General features: G+C 37.2%; 1 protein-coding gene across 2 annotated transcripts in view; it reads right to left on the bottom strand.

Moving 5' to 3' along the window:
* Positions 1 to 935: 935 nt before the first annotated feature.
* COLEC10 (collectin subfamily member 10) overlaps positions 936 to 18,924 on the bottom strand; it is a 41,334-nt gene continuing 23,345 nt past the window's right edge. Inside the window, exons 4-7 of one of the 2 annotated variants that reach the window (XM_017530691.2) lie at positions 8,683 to 8,736; positions 6,993 to 7,088; positions 4,773 to 5,138; positions 936 to 3,883 (exon numbers count right to left, since the gene is read on the bottom strand). In XM_017530691.2, coding sequence (XP_017386180.1) covers positions 3,870 to 3,883; positions 4,773 to 5,138; positions 6,993 to 7,088; positions 8,683 to 8,736 — 530 coding nt within the window. In that variant the 3' untranslated portion in view covers positions 936 to 3,869. Of the gene's footprint in view, positions 5,139 to 6,992; positions 7,089 to 8,682; positions 8,737 to 18,924 lie in introns of both variants that reach the window. The other variant, XM_017530690.2, reaches the window with a different exon arrangement.

The following is an 18,924-nucleotide window of genomic DNA, read 5'->3' as shown; positions in this document are numbered from 1 at the left end:
TATTTTTAGTAGAGACGGGGTTTCACCATGTTGATCAGGATGGTCTCGATCTCTTGACCTTGTGATCCACCCGCCTCAGCCTCCCAAAGTGCTGGAATTACAGGCTTGAGCCACTGCGCCCGGCCTGTCTTTTCTTTAAGAGTCTGCTCTTGGTGCTCCAGCTTGTGCCAGGGTCAAACTTCCCAGACTTGTAAACAGCAGAAGGAAGGACAGGGACAATGGGTAGAAATTAGAGAAAAGTGTATTTTAGGTCACCACAAGAAAAAAACTGGCCAGGCATGGTGGCTCATGCCTGTAATCCTAAAACCTTGGGAGGCTGAAGCAGGAGGATCATGAGGTCAGGAGATCAAGACCATCCTGGCTAACATGGTGAAACCCCATCTCTACTAAAATTACAAAAAATTCCAGGTGTGGTGGCACATGCCTGTAGTCCCAGCTACTCAGGAGGCTGAGGCAGAAGAATTGCTTGAATCCAGGAGGCGGAGTGCAGTGAGCTGAGATCGCACCACTGCACTCCACCCTGGGTAAGAGCGTGAGACTCCACTTCAAAAAAAAAAAAAAAAAAATTAATAGTCTTACCAGATTACCAAAAATATTCAAATACGAACTGCATGACCATGTGTTAGGGGAACAGTAAAATAAAGTCCTACGTTCAGAAAAAGGTCCATATACACCTTTATATCTGTGGCCAGTGGCTCCTTTCCTTCAGTCCCATGCGAAAGGATTTGTCAGATTTTCCCCATGAATTTTAGAGGATTTGTCTATATTATGAAGACCTTATAACCTCAAGGAGATACAAGTTACTGAATTCAAGTTAAAAAATAGTTAATGTGATCACCGTAGGTTACAATAAACTGGATCCTATTTTAAAAAGTACCGTTTTAGAATCAATCATATACAGTGATGGACCTCAGCTCTAATTCCAATAAGCAGTACAACTTTTGGCAAATTTATTTACCTTCCCAGAGAAAAAAATCTGTTGAATAAGTATAAAATATTTACCTTGCTGAACATGCACACACACACATTTAGTACATACATACAGCATATATATGCTGTGTGTGTAGTATACATATGAGAGACATATATTCACATAGGTAATTTTTAATATGTCTTAAACTATGTTTTGTTTCTCTTCAATATGCATCTGGTAGTAGATGCAGTTGGTAGCAATAGCTAAGTAAGTGTCTTTGCATTCATATAACTTATTTTACTGGTACTCTGCTAAATACCTCATTGCATTGCTGCTTTTATTTGTCACAACATTATGAGGGGAAGAACTATATAGATTAGAAAAGCAAGGTTTAGAGCACTTAAGATATTCTCCTAATGTGGCTAGTAAGAAGCACAGTTGGTGTGGCCTTTGGGCAGTTGTGATATCAGATCTAGATTTTTAATTTCTAAGTGATGCTGTCAAACCAGTGCTACCCCAGATGGAATCACACTGTCATTTTCCTATCACTGATAATACCTGAGAAAATTTAGTCTCAATACGTTGATGCTGTGAGTGATGCTGTATAGCTTACTTTTCCTATTCCACAAGTATTGTGTTATCTCAAAGTGTGCAATCCAGAGAGCTGGACATTGTTCAATTAATGACAATTAGAGCTGCTCATATTTGAGTTATACAGATCTAAGCAGATGAAATGCATTTTTAAAATGCCGGCAGTGTTTGTGGGTGAGTTGTCCAAAGTGCAATTAACACTTGTTATATCTTTCTATAATAAGGGTGTACATATTTCTACTATGTTTGAGCAGTGACTCACTTCTCTAGTGAATTCTTTTATGAGGAAAATAATTATTTGCTCATTCTTATTTGGGACAAGTCTTGATTTTTATGTATCTGATTTGATTGCCCTATATCTGTAGTTATCTGCAGAATTGTACTACGGCTGCCGTAATTTACCTCCTCAACACTAATGGCTTATGTGGACATTTGTGAATTAAAAAACAAACCAGTGAACACTAAATTTGTAAGGCAAGCTTCTGATTCCCCATCATCTCTGTTAATTAATCCTCACCTTTAACTTTGGAATGTAGTACAGATAAGTCATTTGAGCACCTTCTATCACAAGATCATTGTGGATGAAATTCCATTCAATACATGAGTAATGCACAGAGATTGGAGAAGACACTGCATTGGCGGTTTCAATCAGAGGCTAAAGGCACTGATTTCTTTTACATGTGAACTGATTTTGGTAAAGTGCTTAGCTTCCTTGGGCCTCAGTATTATCATTGGGAAGTGGCAGTAAAATGATTGTTTTTCATCCTTCACAGAGTTTATCAGAATCAAATAAAAAATGATATGTGAAGGCATTTTATTAAGCACAAAGTGCTTCAAAAATTTGAGTTTTCATAATAATTTAAATTAATGGTGTGGTATCTTCAAAATTTCTTTCAGGCAAGGTTGCAGGATACACATTATTGGCTGAAGTTCTGTTAATATTTTTTTTTGGAAGCATCACAGCAAAGATGAGTCATTGAGAGAACTATTATTACTATAACATTCATAGTAAGTAGTAATAGCAACTACAGTACACACAACAAATGTTCATACTTTGGGGGCTTAGAGAAAATCAGGACATGGATCTTTAACATGAAGCTGCCCATCAGCAACATTTGCTGCATGTCTCTCCTTCCTCTCTTCTTACATATGAGCCTTATTTTCCTACAGGTGTTTCTGGGTTTTTATTGCTCATGATCTGGGATGGCTTTCTATCCAAGGATACTGGCTTTGATATGATGGTCCTGCTTTGTAATTTTTATTCAACTTTTCTGCCTTTAAAATATCATGTGCTATCATCTCATAAGCATTTAACTAGTAACCTGATAAATGTCCAAACATATAACAAATTCCTATTATTAAGCTGAATTGAATAAGGTATTAATAGGATATCTTGACTTTGATGTCATCATAACCTAATGACATTCTATTTGGTTAGAAACTTGTAAACCTTCCTCCAGAAGTAAGAAATAAAATGATCACAATTATGGCTAGAAGACTTTTGACCTCTAATCTTTAATTAATTTTTAACCCATATGACTTAAAGTTTGGGTTAAAAATTAATTCACTGCCAGCATTTTAAAATATGAGGATATGTTACAAAGTCCCAGCTTTCTGACTTCTCTTGGAATATCAGCACATGTAGCAAGATTGGGTCCTCCCTAGCACCAGTAGCAGCCACTGAGGAGCAGCTGGTTCCTTTGGAAGGGTAAGCTGTGCTCAGTGCACTAGGGTCCCCACCTGTTCCACTTCATTTATGTATGTCATATGCCTGGACCCTGTAGGATCTGAGTTTATGGCCTTTGTTGAACCCACAGAAATAACCTAATTAAATCCTATCTCATAACCAGTTAGTCATGAGTGAAATCATGAACAGATGGTTTAAGGTGAACATATGTTGTTGATCTGTTTCTCTTATTTCATTAACCATTTTGCCAGCATTTAAAACAGCCTAATCATATGCCACAAACCATAACTGGAGCAGCAGTTTATAGGGTGATAATCTAGAGTATCTTCGAACTGTTTATTTTTAAATTCCAAGTGAAAGCTGCTTTGAGGTTTGATCTGCAGTTCAAGGTAGAATTTTATCCTCACAGTAAATGCGAGTTCTAGGCATGCTCCAAATTCTGTGCCTCATATGTTTCTGTGATGTCAGAGTATTAGGAGGGACATCTGTGGTAGGATATTTACCACATATATTTATGAAGAATAAAAGACCTCCCGTGAAATGTCACCATGAGTGATAGGTTAGAGGCAAGGAGAAGGAGACCTGGAGATGATGCTGGTAGCACTTTGAAGCTTCCAGAATTTTCTTAAGGCTTCACAAACTCCTTCCTTCATTCCCCATGCCTAAGGCGAATAAAACTCATGCACGTAAACCTAAGATAAATCAAAATGAAGTTATATTAATAGCAGAGGGCAATTTAGTAAGAGAACTATAAATAATACTGTTGTGAACAATTCCCCCATTTTTTCAATTTGATTTTAAGAGTTCCATTTTTCTTTAATCAGTTGTGAATATGGAGGGACCTGAAATTACGGTGAAGGCCTACACTAAGGGCTCCAAAGCACATACTTGGTTTATGTTACTGAAGTCTGTAGATCAGAAGCACAAAAAGAGTATTCATCATTCCCATGGTCTGAAACAAGACACAGGCTAGAAGTTGCACATATAAAAGTTTGGGGTTAAAGCATTTCTAAGTCTGTGCCAACATGGAGAACTTTCAAGTATGGCCATGGCCATAGGGCGTGACTGGTAAAAGATCTGGGCATCCTGGATTCAAAGATCTTATCATTACTCACAGAAAGCCCTTCTACAATCCTGGCTTTGGGCCAGGCAAGTTAGCCTGGCCATCAACAACCTTCTTAATCATCACCAACAAACTGGACAATCATCTACTGGGCTAGACACAGAGTTATCTAGGGAGAGATGGTAGAGCAAATACCAAGAGCACAACTCATTTGACATGTAAACAACCAACCATGTCCTGTAAAATTAGGAATTAAAATGCTCTCTTAAGACCCATGTAACCTAGTGAGCCACAGAGTCAATAACATATCATGTGTGAAAATATGAAAATCATCACAAAAGAGCATGATGATGGAGGTTCCATACCTCAGTTTAGCATTTCCTAGTTGTGCTGAGTCAGATCAAATGTAGTATAATTAGGGAAAAAAAGGACGGATAAAAATAAGTGTAATCATGATCACAGGAAAATAGCAAATATATAGCATAAGGGAAGTTACTTTTTCTTCTTGATGAACTCACAGACAAAGTACATGGTAAGATGGCACTCTGTGTCATTCCATCTGCCAGAGCTGAGCATCTCCACACAGTCCTCATGACCAGAGGGGTCACTGGGCTCCCCTTCATTCCAGTTGCTATAGTTCTGCAGTGGAGTGTTGTCTGCGAACACGTACTGTCCCTCCCTTTCAAGGTCATTCACGCCAATGAACACCCGAAAGAAGCCACTCTTGGCAACATAGTCAGCGATGAGTGTGTTGGCAGCTTCATCCTTGGGCATGGCTAGCATTCCACCCCGAATCCTGCAGTGGGTTAGGGATTCCCTATAGTTCTTCTCTTCCTGCACGATGTAGTAGAATTTCTCTTCAGTTTCCCTAATCCCTGCTATGACTGCAGGGAGGGAAAAAAAGAGTATCATTATGTATCTCAAAAAGACAAAGGGCAATAAAATTATAATATTGCCAGATTCGCATTTATTTATTCAATGTTCAAGAATTATTTTTCAAAGCACTATTATGAGGTAGTCACTGGTTTAATCGTCCCTACCTTCAGTTATCAAATAGAGAACAAATATCTGCCATTTGTTCTCCCTTCCTTTTCTCCTCAACTTCTCATACAGCTGTCCAGCACAAAGTTGACAAAGATGTGCTACGTGAACTTTCAGCCAGCCCAGGTCATACTATATTTCCCAACACAGTTTATGTTTAAGCTACACTTGTGGCCACACGTGCTTGCCCTTCTCTCTTCCAGGCCTAGAAAGTCTTTTCTACCTGGCAAGCTTCTACTCATCCCTTAGATCTCAGTGGAAATGTTTTCCCCTATAAGAAGTCTTTCCAATGCCCTTGGATAGACATGGCAGTCGCCCTTCCCTGTGTTTCCATTGACCCTTTCACTTCCTCCTTCTAGCACTCAACATGTTTTAGTCTCATTGTTTGCCTGCATTTCTCTCCTACTCAACTGTGAATGTCTTCAGGAGAATGACCATGTCTCTGACACTCTTTAGCCTCCATGCATGGAATGCTTATGGGAATGGTAAATGCTTATTGAAATGATGTAGGGATAATACGTGTTTATCCACATTGAATTGAATTCCTGGGCTGTGAACATGTACATGAATTGAATTTCATCCCAGGTACAAGAAGAAGACTGAGCTATTGAGTTAGCTTCAGAACAGAAGTAGAGACTGAGAATCACCCTTCAATCATAATATGGCATGTATGTTTTGGGTGTCAGGGGCCTCTACATATGCATTTTAGGATCCATAGATTTAATTCACGAAGAAATATATGACCACTAAAATGTTCAGAACTATTGTTCTATGTTCTCCCTGTATGGTCTGGCTTATTCATGACAGTCTAAGTCATATCAGAGACAGAATCTTTAGTACCAATTACAACTAGAGTTATAATTAGTATAGTTAGTTAATATCAAGTATTTCCTTTGCCTCTAGTGTTACAAGACAGCATCTACATAATTCCAACAATGTACAACAAATACAGCTGAGTTACAATAAATAAAAGTATAAGAAAAAGGAACCGATTGTAACTAATTATAATAGTTACCTTATTGTTACTGTCTCAGAAGAAAATATATAAACCCTTTCCACTTCAAGGGCTTTTCTGATAACTATTTTGAAAAAATGGACAAGGGATAACAAAAATGACCAGTACTGGATGTTGAAACACAGAGAAACACACAATGTTTGTATTGTGGGTAGAGGAGTCAGAGATGCCTCTAATATATTCCTCCTCTACTGCTCATTAGGTCTGTATCTATGGGCAAGGTACTTCCTCTAAGTTTTAGTTCAATCATGGTATCTACCTTATAAAAACTGTGAAAACTCAGTGAAATAATGCTAGTAGTTGTGTACTATTCCATGTACTCAAGAAAGCAGCTATTGTTCTTATTGCCTCTATATTGATATGCTAGTTCTGTCTGTCTGTCTATTATTATTCTTACAGCATAGCTTGCCACACTCTGCTCTTTTCTCCATTCCCCTCACCTAAGAAAGTCTATTTCTCTTCCCATAAGCAATGCACATACATACAAATATATGTAGTGGACTTGAAGTGTCCTGGAATCTTAGTGGGTAATTAGCAATTTGGGATATCTTTAAACAGGTGACACTATCTCAATAGCCCTTTGCCCAACCCAAGATATTTCCTGCTAAGAGTATTGGAATTATAGTGCTGATAGGGATTTATCAATAGATACATAACACAAAGCAAAAGAGAACATGTTCACCATTCTTGACAAACTTCATAGATGTCTTGAGCCGAGCGATACTAATATCCAGTTGTCCAACAAATGTCCGGTATCTTCCACAATCACAGACAGTACCTTTTAAATGATGAAAACTGTAAACTCGTTGAAGTACATGCAGACCAGTGTAAAGGAACATTTGCTCTCCTTCCAATACTCACTATCTTTTTCCAGTCTGGTTCTATATATCTGTGAATGGCTATACTTTAAACCGTTTATTTAAAATAGGGTTTCCAATTTCCATTATTTATAGAATTTCAGAAAATATCTTTGTAAATGTTTTGAATGAGCTATAAGATAGTTCTAAACCAGATTTTTAAAAGACGAATACATATGACAAACCACTGCATGCACATTTTGGACCATTTGGCATCTTCGTTGAACACAGAATGTGTCTGCCCAATCTCAGAATAAAATTTTTACAGCTTCCTTAAAATGTATTTCCTGCCAGTGCTCTCTTGTGTTATTGCATTATTCACTAGATCACACAGGTTTACCAAGACAGAAGAAACTTTTCACAATTACATCAAATGTTAATTCTAATTACCTATTTAAAATATAGCTGCAAGGACAAAGTTTAAATCATATAAATAGATCCAACTGACATTTTTAAAAGCTAGTTGCCTAGTATGTAGATTAACTATGGTTTCATTTTATTATTTTTTGATTTTTGAGATGGAGTCTTGCTCTGTCACCCAGGCTGGAGTGCAGTGGCACAATCTCAGCTCACTGTAATCTCTGCCTCCCGGGTTCAAGCAATTCTCCTGCCTCAGCTTCCTGAGTACCTGAGACTATAGGTACCCATCACCACATGCAGCTAATTGTTGTATTTTTAGTAGAGGCAGGATTTCACCCTATTGGCCAGGTGATTAACTATGATTTTAATGTGTCTTTTATTCTTCTTTGCAAACCCACCTTTTCAATAACCTGCAAATATTGCTGTGACACAGAGGGAATTACAAGGAAACACGTGTAAAATTCAAACGATTCCTTTTTTCCATTTAAGAGCTGTTATACATAAACATTTCAATTTTTTTCTTTGGTTGCTTGAAAAGTAAAAATAATTTTATTAGCCAAAGGAAAATGTCTATGGCCTTATTTATCCATATTCGTATGAAATATAAAGAATGTCAAACAGTTCTTAGAATTGTCTTCACCATAGCCCTGTGGATAGAAACAATTGAAATTACCAAAGAGCAATCTATTTTCTTTCCCTGCGTAAAGCACTGGGAATAAAGCTCCAGGAGAATACCCCCAGATAATAAAAACATATTCTGTAACCAGGGGCCTGTATCAGATGAGGTTGCTGCTGCACTGTGATGGCCAGTTTTGGTCGAGATACGAGTGAAAGGCAAGGCATGGCATGCTTATGCAAGGCCTACTGCCAGAGTTTCCTCTTGGCCCAGAAGAATTAGGCTACTTCCTGATACACTGGGCTTCATTCTCATAGGAAGCATGGCAGAGATGAAAGTGCCACCATCCCCTTCCCCAGGGCTTGGAAAGTCCCTAGCAGGGAGAGAGGAAAGTCCCCTTCTTCCTTTTCTTCTAGTCCAAGCTAAATAAGGTTAAGCATCCTAAAAGGACTCTTGCTTTTCATTTAAAATATATTTATTTTTGAGATGAATAAATTTGGAATGATGTTAGAAATCAAAGAACATTGAGCATATCATACCTGCTTTGCCTTTTTTCCCATGTTTTCCAAGCAAACCTTTTTCTCCTTTGTCACCTGAATAAAAACAATAGCAACCAAAATAAAATAAAATTAAAATAAAGGAAGGAAGGAAGGGAGGGAGGTGGGAAGGGAGGGAGGGAGGTGGGAAGGGAGGGAGGGAGAGAGGGAGGGAGGAAGGGAAGAGAGAAAGGAGGGAGGGAGGAAACAAGGGAGAGAGGAAAGGAGAGAGGGAGGCAGGCAGGCAGGGAGGGAGGGAGGGAGGAAAGAAGAAAGGAAAGAAGAAGAAAGGAAGGAAGGAAGGAAAAAGGGAGGGAGGGAGGGAAGGAGGAAGGAAGGAAGGGGTGAATTATTTCACATCTAGAGTCAAAGCAGTTTTAAATTTTATTTGCCATATCTATAACTAATATCTCTAATATCTCTTGGTTTTTATAAATAATAAAAATTTCAATTGGCTGCACAGGCACAACTAATTAAATGAGTCATAATTTATTTAGATTGAAAGCAGAATTCCAGCAGAGTTTGCAAGGAGCATTTGAATTTGTGTAACCTAACCTACTAACATTTTAAAAAAATAATGTGGCCTGAACAAGGCTAATACAATTCTCAGCATGTTTTCAATTTTAAAAATACCATTGTTTTGTGAATCTTGATCAATTTGATAGCACACTGCCGTGTTTTTGTATTTATTATGCCCCAAGTTACTCCAAGTGACTTTGCCCTTGAATTTATAAAAGAATACATGTATGGTGCTTTTTCAATTTAATTAGACAAATATTTACTATTTACTACTCTATGAAAGACGAAAGGCTGGGTACTTTGAAAGGATACACAGAGACACAGATTCAATCTATGACTTCAAGGAGTTTACAAGTTTTAGAAGTGAAGTGATGTATGCAAATACTAATAATATAAAGTCATGTCAAATATATTATACTGAAATAATAATCTTGGTAGTTTCCCTCTCTGCACTTCTTTATATGTAACCATTTTCTCACTCACAGGCATCCACAAAATAATTCTGAGAAGCAGGATTTTTAAAGCAGAGAGAAAGAATAAAACATGTTAACTTTTTTTTTCAACTTCAGAATAAGCTCTTGAAGCCCACATCAGATACAATAATTGAAAGCAAAAGCTTTTGATTTTCAGGAAGAAATGTTTGGCTGAGGTTCTTCAGAATCAAAAGGGAAGACCCAGACAGAAGTAAAATAGAGTATATGCTTCAATGGTGGTCTGGAAAAAAGAATAAGAAAGAACTCATGAAGGATGGATACAGGATGAAGGTTACCTAGGCTAGGTGTATGAGGCTTACCCTCACAGGACCGTGGTGTGGTCAGGGAATTGGTTATATGGCCAAAGGGGACAATGCAAAAGGGACTGGAGTTGGCATTAAGGTTCTGCCAAGACTCATCCTTCATCAGCAACAGAGAAAAAGCAAAAGCCACTCTAAAATCTACAGGGGGTCCCATGTTGCGTGCACTGGGGACACCCATTGGCTTTTCTCATCATTGTCTGATGTGTACTTTTCTTTAAAATTCCCTTACATAGTTACTTTTGATAATTCAGAAGAAGGCATGCCCGCTGGGCTTCCAAGGATTTGCTGAGCCTTTCTAAACTGAGCCATGTGGACACTTTTCTTTAGGGTTGATGCCAGACATTCATGTGCTACCCAAACAAAAGTTGGGGGTCCTAGAAGACCAGAATACAGTTTACATGTGCAGGAGGAAGGACTGGAACTTGTGCTTGGATGAAAGGAGACAATGGTGAAATCTATGATAATAGAACCTGATACATATTGTGAGAGAGACAGAGACATCGAACAGAGAGGTAACATATTCCGAGAGGAAGGCAAAAGAGATGGTGCTTCAAGTGGAATGGTAAAGGAAGACTTAGCATTTGAGCCTGGCTATGAAAATCTTCAGCAACTGAATGAAGGTGAGTGCAAGGTCAGGCTCAAGGCACAGCAGAGAATATAACTGGGAAAAAGACATGAATATGGGCCGAGCACCCTGCTCAGTAATATCAATCTGCTCACCTCTTAGTTACCACATGCAAATTCCTTATTTCTCTTATACATAAGTTGGAAAAATAAGAATAGAGTTTAAGAATACAGTAATGGAAGAAAGGGAACATATATTTTACTAAGTACCAATCAATCACCAAGTATTATTCTGGATACCTTACATATACTATCACATTAAATCATATGAACTAAGTGTTATCATTATCTTTATTTTACAACTTGAAGAAGTTGAGGATCAGAGAGGCAAAATAACTTTCTCAAGGACATCTAGCCATTAAATGGCAGTGCTGGTGTTCCAACCCAGCCCCTTCTGACTCCCCTTTCATGGTGCTTCTGAATGAGTTAACCAATGGTTTAATGAAGAAAAGCAAGGTGTTTGAAAAATATTATCAAAAGTTGCAAAGAATAGCAGTCCTCATCACCCTTAAAAACATTATGCACTTAAAAGATGGTATGACTATGGGTTTAATGTTTTGATTTTTAAAAATATTATATTTTCTTTGCATAGGAATCTCTTAATTCAACGTAGATGGAACATTGATTCCAATTATGCTACAAACCAAGTTCTGGGATAAGCTTTATAAGAGACATAAAAGAAGTATAAATAGAGTGCTTTGGGAAAATGATGGTCTTTTAAGGAAAGCAAAACACACACAAGAGAACAAAGAGATGAGACACTACCATGTACTAACAGAGTGAAGTAAATGAAAAGCCTGGTAGGAATTCAGAAAAAGAAAAATGATGGTGTGGATCAGGGTAGAGAAGGCTTCACTGAAGCAGTAGGCCTTAGTTAGAACTTAGTAATATAGGAAACAATTTCTTGAATTGGCATGTGGCCTTTTTTTCTGAGAAGATGTAAACTCTGTAACTATTCTCCAGTATTTTGACATGAATACTTTTCATTTCATAACAAATGGGAACAGCAAAGCAGTGTGGTGCAATAAAAGATCATGAAAGCTCCCCCAAAACCAGGGTTTGAATCCTGGGTTTGCCACTTACTGACAACACATGGAGAGGTTAATGAATTTCTCCAAGCCTCCTTTTCTTTATTTTAAAAGTAGAAATAATTAGTACCTAAAATTATGAGATCATTAAGGAGAATATAATTAGGTATAGTAATATTTTCTTATGATGGGATTAGCATTTGGCTTGACTCACAGAGAATGCTCAACCAATGTTAGCTTCTGTGTTCTGAATCTGAGTTATGGTAAAGGAATGCATGCCAAGCACTTAGCTGGCTTATGGAGGATTTGAGCCTAGAATATCTATTTCCCCAAAACTAATTACGATTTAAAGTCATCCGCAAAAACTGATTTTGGCCCACGAGTGGGAACGTGTCTATAATGACTGTCTGAAAGTTAAAGAATTAGAGGTCACATTCAAACAAATAAACAAAAAAATTATAATGCTTTCAGTGTAAATGGATTATTGACCTTAAATAAAAACATTTTTTTGCTATGAGATGGAATTTACCTATACTAAATCATTATTATTTCTTACTTCTAAAATGAAATATTGACATCCAGAAAGCTACCCTATCCATGCAAGTGACAACATTAAGGTCAGCCTATAAAGTTGAGGTTAATCTGAGTCAGTAAAAAATTTAGAAAGGCAATCCCCAAAATGAGGACAATAAATTTCGAAGTACAGATTAAAAATGAAATTAATCCAAGTGAGCTGGAACATTGTATCTCCATGTTTTAAAAAATTCCAGGACATGCACATAAATCTGATGGCATATCTCTGGAGGAGAAGAAAATCTTGGTAGCCAATGGAAGAAAATGATATTAAGGAAAAGTGGTATTTATAGGAATAAGGAGCAGTAAAGAGAGACATATTATAGGAAATAATGTTTTATTATGCAGTTTTTCATGCTTAATGCAACAAACATCCAGAAAGTGTCTACAATATACAATAGGCATTAAGATAAAATGATTAAACACTAGGATCCTGACAGAGCTTATATTTATTTAAACAAACAAACCCAGTGAACCTTTCTTTCATTTGTTCTCCCTAGAAGTTCATAGTCTATAAGGGGAAACAGATAAGCTAATCAGCAATGACAGTGAATATAGTGATAAAGGTATGCATTAGGTGCTATGTATTGAGCCTTGAGGGAGGGCTAGGCATGAAGGAAATAAGGTTAGCTAACCCTATCATTTCCAGACTGTTACTTTTTCAGCGTTTCTGGAAGTCCATCCACTTTGGGGCTCAGCTAATCATACTAAAATCTCTTGGGCCGGGCGCGGTGGCTCACGCCTGTAATCCCAGCACTTTGGGAGGCCGAGGCGGGTGGATCATGAGGTCAAGAGATCGAGACCATCCTGGTCAACACGGTGAAACCCCGTCTCTACTAAAAAATACAAAAAATTAGCTGGGCATGGTGGCGTGTGCCTGTAATCCCAGCTACTCAGGAGGCTGAGGCAGGAGAATTGCCTGAACCCAGGAGGCAGAGGTTGTGGTGAGCCGAGATCGCACCATTGCACTCCAGCCTGGGTAACAAAGTGAAACTCCATCTCAAAAAAAAAAAAAAAAAAAACACACACACAACTCTTGAGGCTTTCTTGTCTTCATCATCTACTATGCTCCCAGGTTACTTAGTCTTCTTTTATTCAAGGGTTAAGATTAGCTCCAATTCTTCTAGATAAAATCTCATCCAGACTGGACACATCTAAACCTAGGGAAGTGCAAAATCTAGAATGACCATTGAAAAACAAAGTTCTTCAATTCTGAACTTATTTATGGCAGTGATTTTCCCTCTCCTACCACTTCTGCTATCTCCACAGAGCAATATGAGCAATACATGAGATCTTAATCACATTTAACATGGCTGCGTCTCAGAAATGTTGAAGTCCAACATCCCACTTTCCGGCTATACCTTTCTGTCTCTTTAACCAGTGGTTTAATGAAGTTGATACAGATAGGGACAGATCCATGATGCATTTTATCTGAAGCTATACAATTTGGAGGGCCTTCTTTAAAAAATACAAAACTAAAAATGGGAAAGTAGTTGTAAAAATGAATTAACTATCATAAGAAATTTTAAAAAATCACTAAATTTTAAAAGTATACAGATGGAACATTAGAAAATTCACTAAAAATTATAACATTTTAATCAATGTATGAATTATTGTGCCTTGAAAATTCTTTTTTTATAATTATTAGCTATGTATGTTTGTCTGCATTCATATTGCTGCTTTATCTGTCCACAAATTTCTAATATCATTTTTAAGGGATGACAGAGGGATAATGTAGTCATATAATAATATTTTCCTTAGCACAGTTAACCAAAACTTATTTTTATCAAACTTTGCTTACTGAAAAAAAAAAAAAAAAAACCACAAAGAAAAGTTTGCCCACACAAAGATTCAGTCTGATGACTTTTCACAGAATAAAATACCTGTGTAACCAATACCAAGATTGAGCCCTCAAGAAGCCACTCTTGTGTCATCTACAGATTATTACATTCCTCCTTTCTAAAGATCACCATACTGACTTAGGACTGTGTTATAAGTTTTCATAGTATAAGTTTTTCATGTTATTGAACTTTCTGTAAATAGAACCATTTGGCATATAGATTTTTTTTTCTGTATGGAATATTTTTTCCAACACTATGTCCATATATTCATTCATGTTTTGGATATTAAAATAGTATATATATATTTTTTCTGTATGGAATATTTTTCCAAATACTATGTCCATATATTCATTCATGTTTTGCATATTAAAATAGTATATAGATTTTTTTTCTGTATGGAATATTTTTCCAAATACTATGTCCATATATTCATTCATGTTTTGCATATTAAAATAGTATATTTATTTCCATGGTATAGTGAAGCAGTGTATGGGAGTTTCAGTTGTTTGACATCCTTGCCAACAACTAGATTTTGTCAATCATTTTTATTTTAGCCATTTTGGTTAGTATGCAGTGCCACCAGAGTTTAGTCAAGTTTGCATTACCCTGATGAGGTTGACACTTTTTAATACATTTGTTGGTAATTTGAATATCATCTTTTTTTAAATAACTATTCTTTTGATCTTTTTAATTCTTTTGGGTTTATCAGTTATTTTTCTTACTGATTTGTATAATCTCCTTATATGTTTTACGTATAAGTCCTTTATTGACTACAAAGGTATCACATAACCAATTCTGTGGTTTCCTTTTTTGTGCTCTGAGAAGTATCTCTTAATGAATAGAAGTTCTTCATTTTACTTTTATTGTTTTTTGAGATGGAGTCTCATTCTGTCACCCAGGCTGGAGTACAGTGGTGTGATCTTAACTCACTGCAACCTCCGCCTCCCTGGTTCAAGCAATTTTCCCACCTCAGCCTCCCAAGTAGCTGGGATTACAGGTACATGCCACCACACCCAGATAATTTTTGTATTTTTAGTGTAGATAGGATTTTTGCCATGCTAGCTAGACTGGTCTCAAAGTCTTGACCTCAGGTGATCTCTCTGCTTCAGCTTCCCAAAATGCTGGGATAACAGGCATAAGCCACTGCTCCCAGCCAGAAGTTCTTTATTTTGATAGACTCTAACCTGATAGTTTTGCTTACATGGTTGGTCCTTTTCGTATGTTTTTCTTACATGGTTAGTCCTTTTCATATGTTTAAAAAGTTGTTGCCTATCCTAGGATCAAAAATATAGACTTCTATATTAACTTCCAGAGGCATTATTGCCTTACCTTTCAAATTTAGGTCTATCAGATTTGGGTTTACCACCAAATTTAGATCTATAAACCATTGATTTTAGGTACAGTGTTAAGTATGGGATCGAGCTTATTATTTTTATACATGAATAGCCAATAACTCAGTGCTATATATTGATTAGGTTGTGACTTCCATTAAAAACTAGTGTCAGCTTTGTATAAATCAAGTTTGTTAGTCTGTTTCTGAACTCTTACTTTCTACTGATTAATTTGTCTGTCTCTGCATGAAATTATACAATTCTAATGGTTTAGTTTCCTAATAAATGTATAAATTCAGTAATTTAAGTCTTTTACCTTTGTTTTTATTTTTCATTTTTTCAAGATTGTCTTGGGTATTCTTGGTCATTTTCATTTACACATATATTTTGAATTGGCTTATCAATCTCTAAAAGAACACTTCTGGGACTTTTTGATGGAATCTCACTCTGTTGCCCAGGGTGTAATACAGTAGCAGGATCTCAGCTCACTGCAACCTCTGCCTCCCAGGTTCAAGCGATTTTTTCACCTTAGCCTCCTGAGTAGCTGGGATTACAGGCACACACCAACATGCCTGGCTAATTTTTGTACTTTTAGTAGAGATGGGGTTTTACCATGTGGGCCAGGCTGGTCTCAAAATCCTGCCCTCAGGTGATCCATCCACCTTGGCTTCCCAAAGTGCTAGAATTACAGGCATAAGTCACTGTGCCTGGCCCACTTCTGGGATTTTGATTGAGGTAGCATTGAGTCTATAGACCAATTTGAGAGAGAACTGGCATATTAACAATATTGAGTCTTATAACCCATTAATATAGTTTTACCTTCATTTCTTAGATATTCTTTAATTTTTTTTCATTGTTATTATGTGGAGTTTATTGTGGAGGGCTTGTAACTCTTACTGGATTTATTTTTACATATTTACTTATTTTTAACACTATTATAAATGGTCTTTTATTTTCATTTTTGAATTGTTTCTATGTAGAAACAAAATTAGTTTTTGAATGTCAAGGCATCTAAAAAACTTATCAATACTAATAGATTATCTGTAGATTCTTTTGTACTTTCTGAGTATGCAATCATGTTTTCCACAAATAATGATGCTCATATTCCTTTATTTTCAATTATTATGATTTTTATTTATTTTTCCATTTTTGCTCTGGCTAGGACCTCACACATAATGTTGATTAGAATTGCTGATAGAGGGCTGCACTAATTTCATTCCCAGTCTCAGGAGATAAGTGTTCAGTATTTCATTATGAAGTATAATTTTTAAGTAGAGTTTTGTTGTTGTTGGTATTCCTTTTCAGATTATGTTTCCTTCTATTTCTAATTTGCTAACAGTTTTTAAAAACATGAATAGGTATAGGTCTAATTTACGTGTTTTCTGGAGTGGAGTTTCTGGAGTTCTAACTGGGAATATGGGGACGTTTTCCTGGGCCACTCCTCTTTGGCAGGCCTTAAATATCAATCCACTTTGAGCAACTTTGTGCTCAAGCCTCTTAGCCTCTTAGGGCTACCCCACTTATGAACTGGTGAATGGCCTGGGAAGATGGTATTACAGAATGCATAGCTGACCTTAGTATGATTCCCTCCTCCTCCACATCAAGGCACCTAAAGTTCTGTTCATTTTGTTTGCACTGTTATACCTTCAAATATGAATTTAATTTTTTTTATTTGGACCCAGCTAGTCATGCTTAGCAGAAGGATTAACATAAGGTAGGCAAATCCCTCGTGGCCTGTAGCAGAAGTCTGAATTTTGTCTTTATTAGTAGTAGTGTCAGATTTTTCTTTCACCTTTATAATTTGTTATTGGTAATATACTTAATAATATTATCAATTTTGGGACTATCTCTCTATAAAGTAGTTTTCATATATAAGCTGTTAGATTTGGAAACATTTTTTTCCACAGACTAGCTCTGGCCCTGTATATTTTGAATATTGCTTCTTTTCCACAACCCACACATTTCGTGTGCTGGATGCCCCAGGACACAGTGACATGATCATCTGACCTCTGGCTCAGCATTTTTGCATCCTGGCCTTGGACAGAGCTGCACAGTAAGTGGTAGGAGTATTCTTGTAAGCTATTTCTACATGGAATTGCTGGCAATGAGTATACATGGGAGTCAGGTCAAACTACATAAAGATATCTCATTAGCTCCAAGCTAGATGGTTCTTCCTCAAGCTCCTCTTAGCTAGCTCCCAAAATTCTTGTATCCATTTCAAAGCTGCCTAGTACAAGAAGGATGATGAGGGGAATAGGAGCAGAAAGAGAGAGAAGTCTTAATGTGTGCTTTCTCAATGGGGTGGTATCACTCAGGATGCACAGATTTTAGGGGGTGGAATTGTACTCATTTAAAAATATATAAAGCACAAACATATAGAGAATACATAAACAAATATATCACTCATGGGTGGTATTAAAAATTCATGGGGAGGGCGATTAGAAAAGAAATATGTCTAAAAAGCTTTTTTGGGGAGTCGTAACTTTAAAAATGTTAAGAAGCACTATTTTAATCATTTGAGGTGAATCTGTCTTACTTTACAAACTTTTTTGAGGTATATGGCCATGTGAACCCATTGCTCAGGCTTTTATTGGCATCTTCGGAAGGACTGAAGCAAATGAGGACTCCTCATGGTAAACCCATCACAAACACAAACTGCAGCAGGACTTCTGAACCACGAGAAGCTCACGTTGCTATTCCCCAGCTTGAGGATTTCAATCGGGAAAAATACAATATAAGATAAAAACACCCATAGCAATTTTTCTTCAGTGGCACTACCCTTCATGCCTGTCTCCAAATGCAGGCTGAAGGGAATTTCTCAAATGAGTGAGCTGGAGAGTGGAGAAAGAGGGAGTACTGAACCACAGGATGAGAAGAGAGGGGCTACAGCCTAAGCTCAGACTGTAGTCTGTCAACTTGCCTGAAAAGATGTACCGCTGGATAAGTGAGGCACATGCTTACTTACACAGCTGCTCAAGCATGTATGACAAGACGGAGGGTATATCAAGGCCGCAGAAATTTTGTTACACATGGCACTGAGCTTCCCCTAATCTTTTTTGTACAAGCATCTCTTGCATCTCTCTCTAGTGCCTTTTGCCTGTTTCCATGTTACTATTCTTCAAGACCTAGGTCTGTTCTTTCACGTATTAGTCTTGCCTTATTCTCCAATATGGGTCCTGGAGTGGTCAGGCTATTCAGTATTATAATTCGTTTTTTTTTTTTTTCCTTTGAGATAGAGTCTCTCTCTACCTCCCAGGCTGGGGTGCAGTGGCATGATCTTGGCTACTGCAACCTCCGCCTCCCAGGTTCAAGCGATTCTCGTACCTTAGCCTCCCGAGTAGCTGAAATTACAGTTGTGTACCACCACACTCAGTTAATTTTGTATTTTTAGTAGAGATAGGGTTTTGCCATGTTGGCCAGGCTGGTCTCAAACTCCTGAGCTCAGGTTATCCACCCGTCTTGGCCCCCCAAAGTGCTGGGATTACAGGGATGAGCTACTGCGCCCAACCTCTATTTTTTTTTTTTTTTTTTTT

Source organism: Cebus imitator, unplaced genomic scaffold (assembly GCF_001604975.1).
Source record: "Cebus imitator isolate Cc_AM_T3 unplaced genomic scaffold, Cebus_imitator-1.0 Scaffold68, whole genome shotgun sequence".
In the NCBI taxonomy this organism is placed as follows: domain Eukaryota; kingdom Metazoa; phylum Chordata; class Mammalia; order Primates; family Cebidae; genus Cebus; species Cebus imitator.
This window is presented reverse-complemented; position numbering and strand designations above follow the sequence as displayed.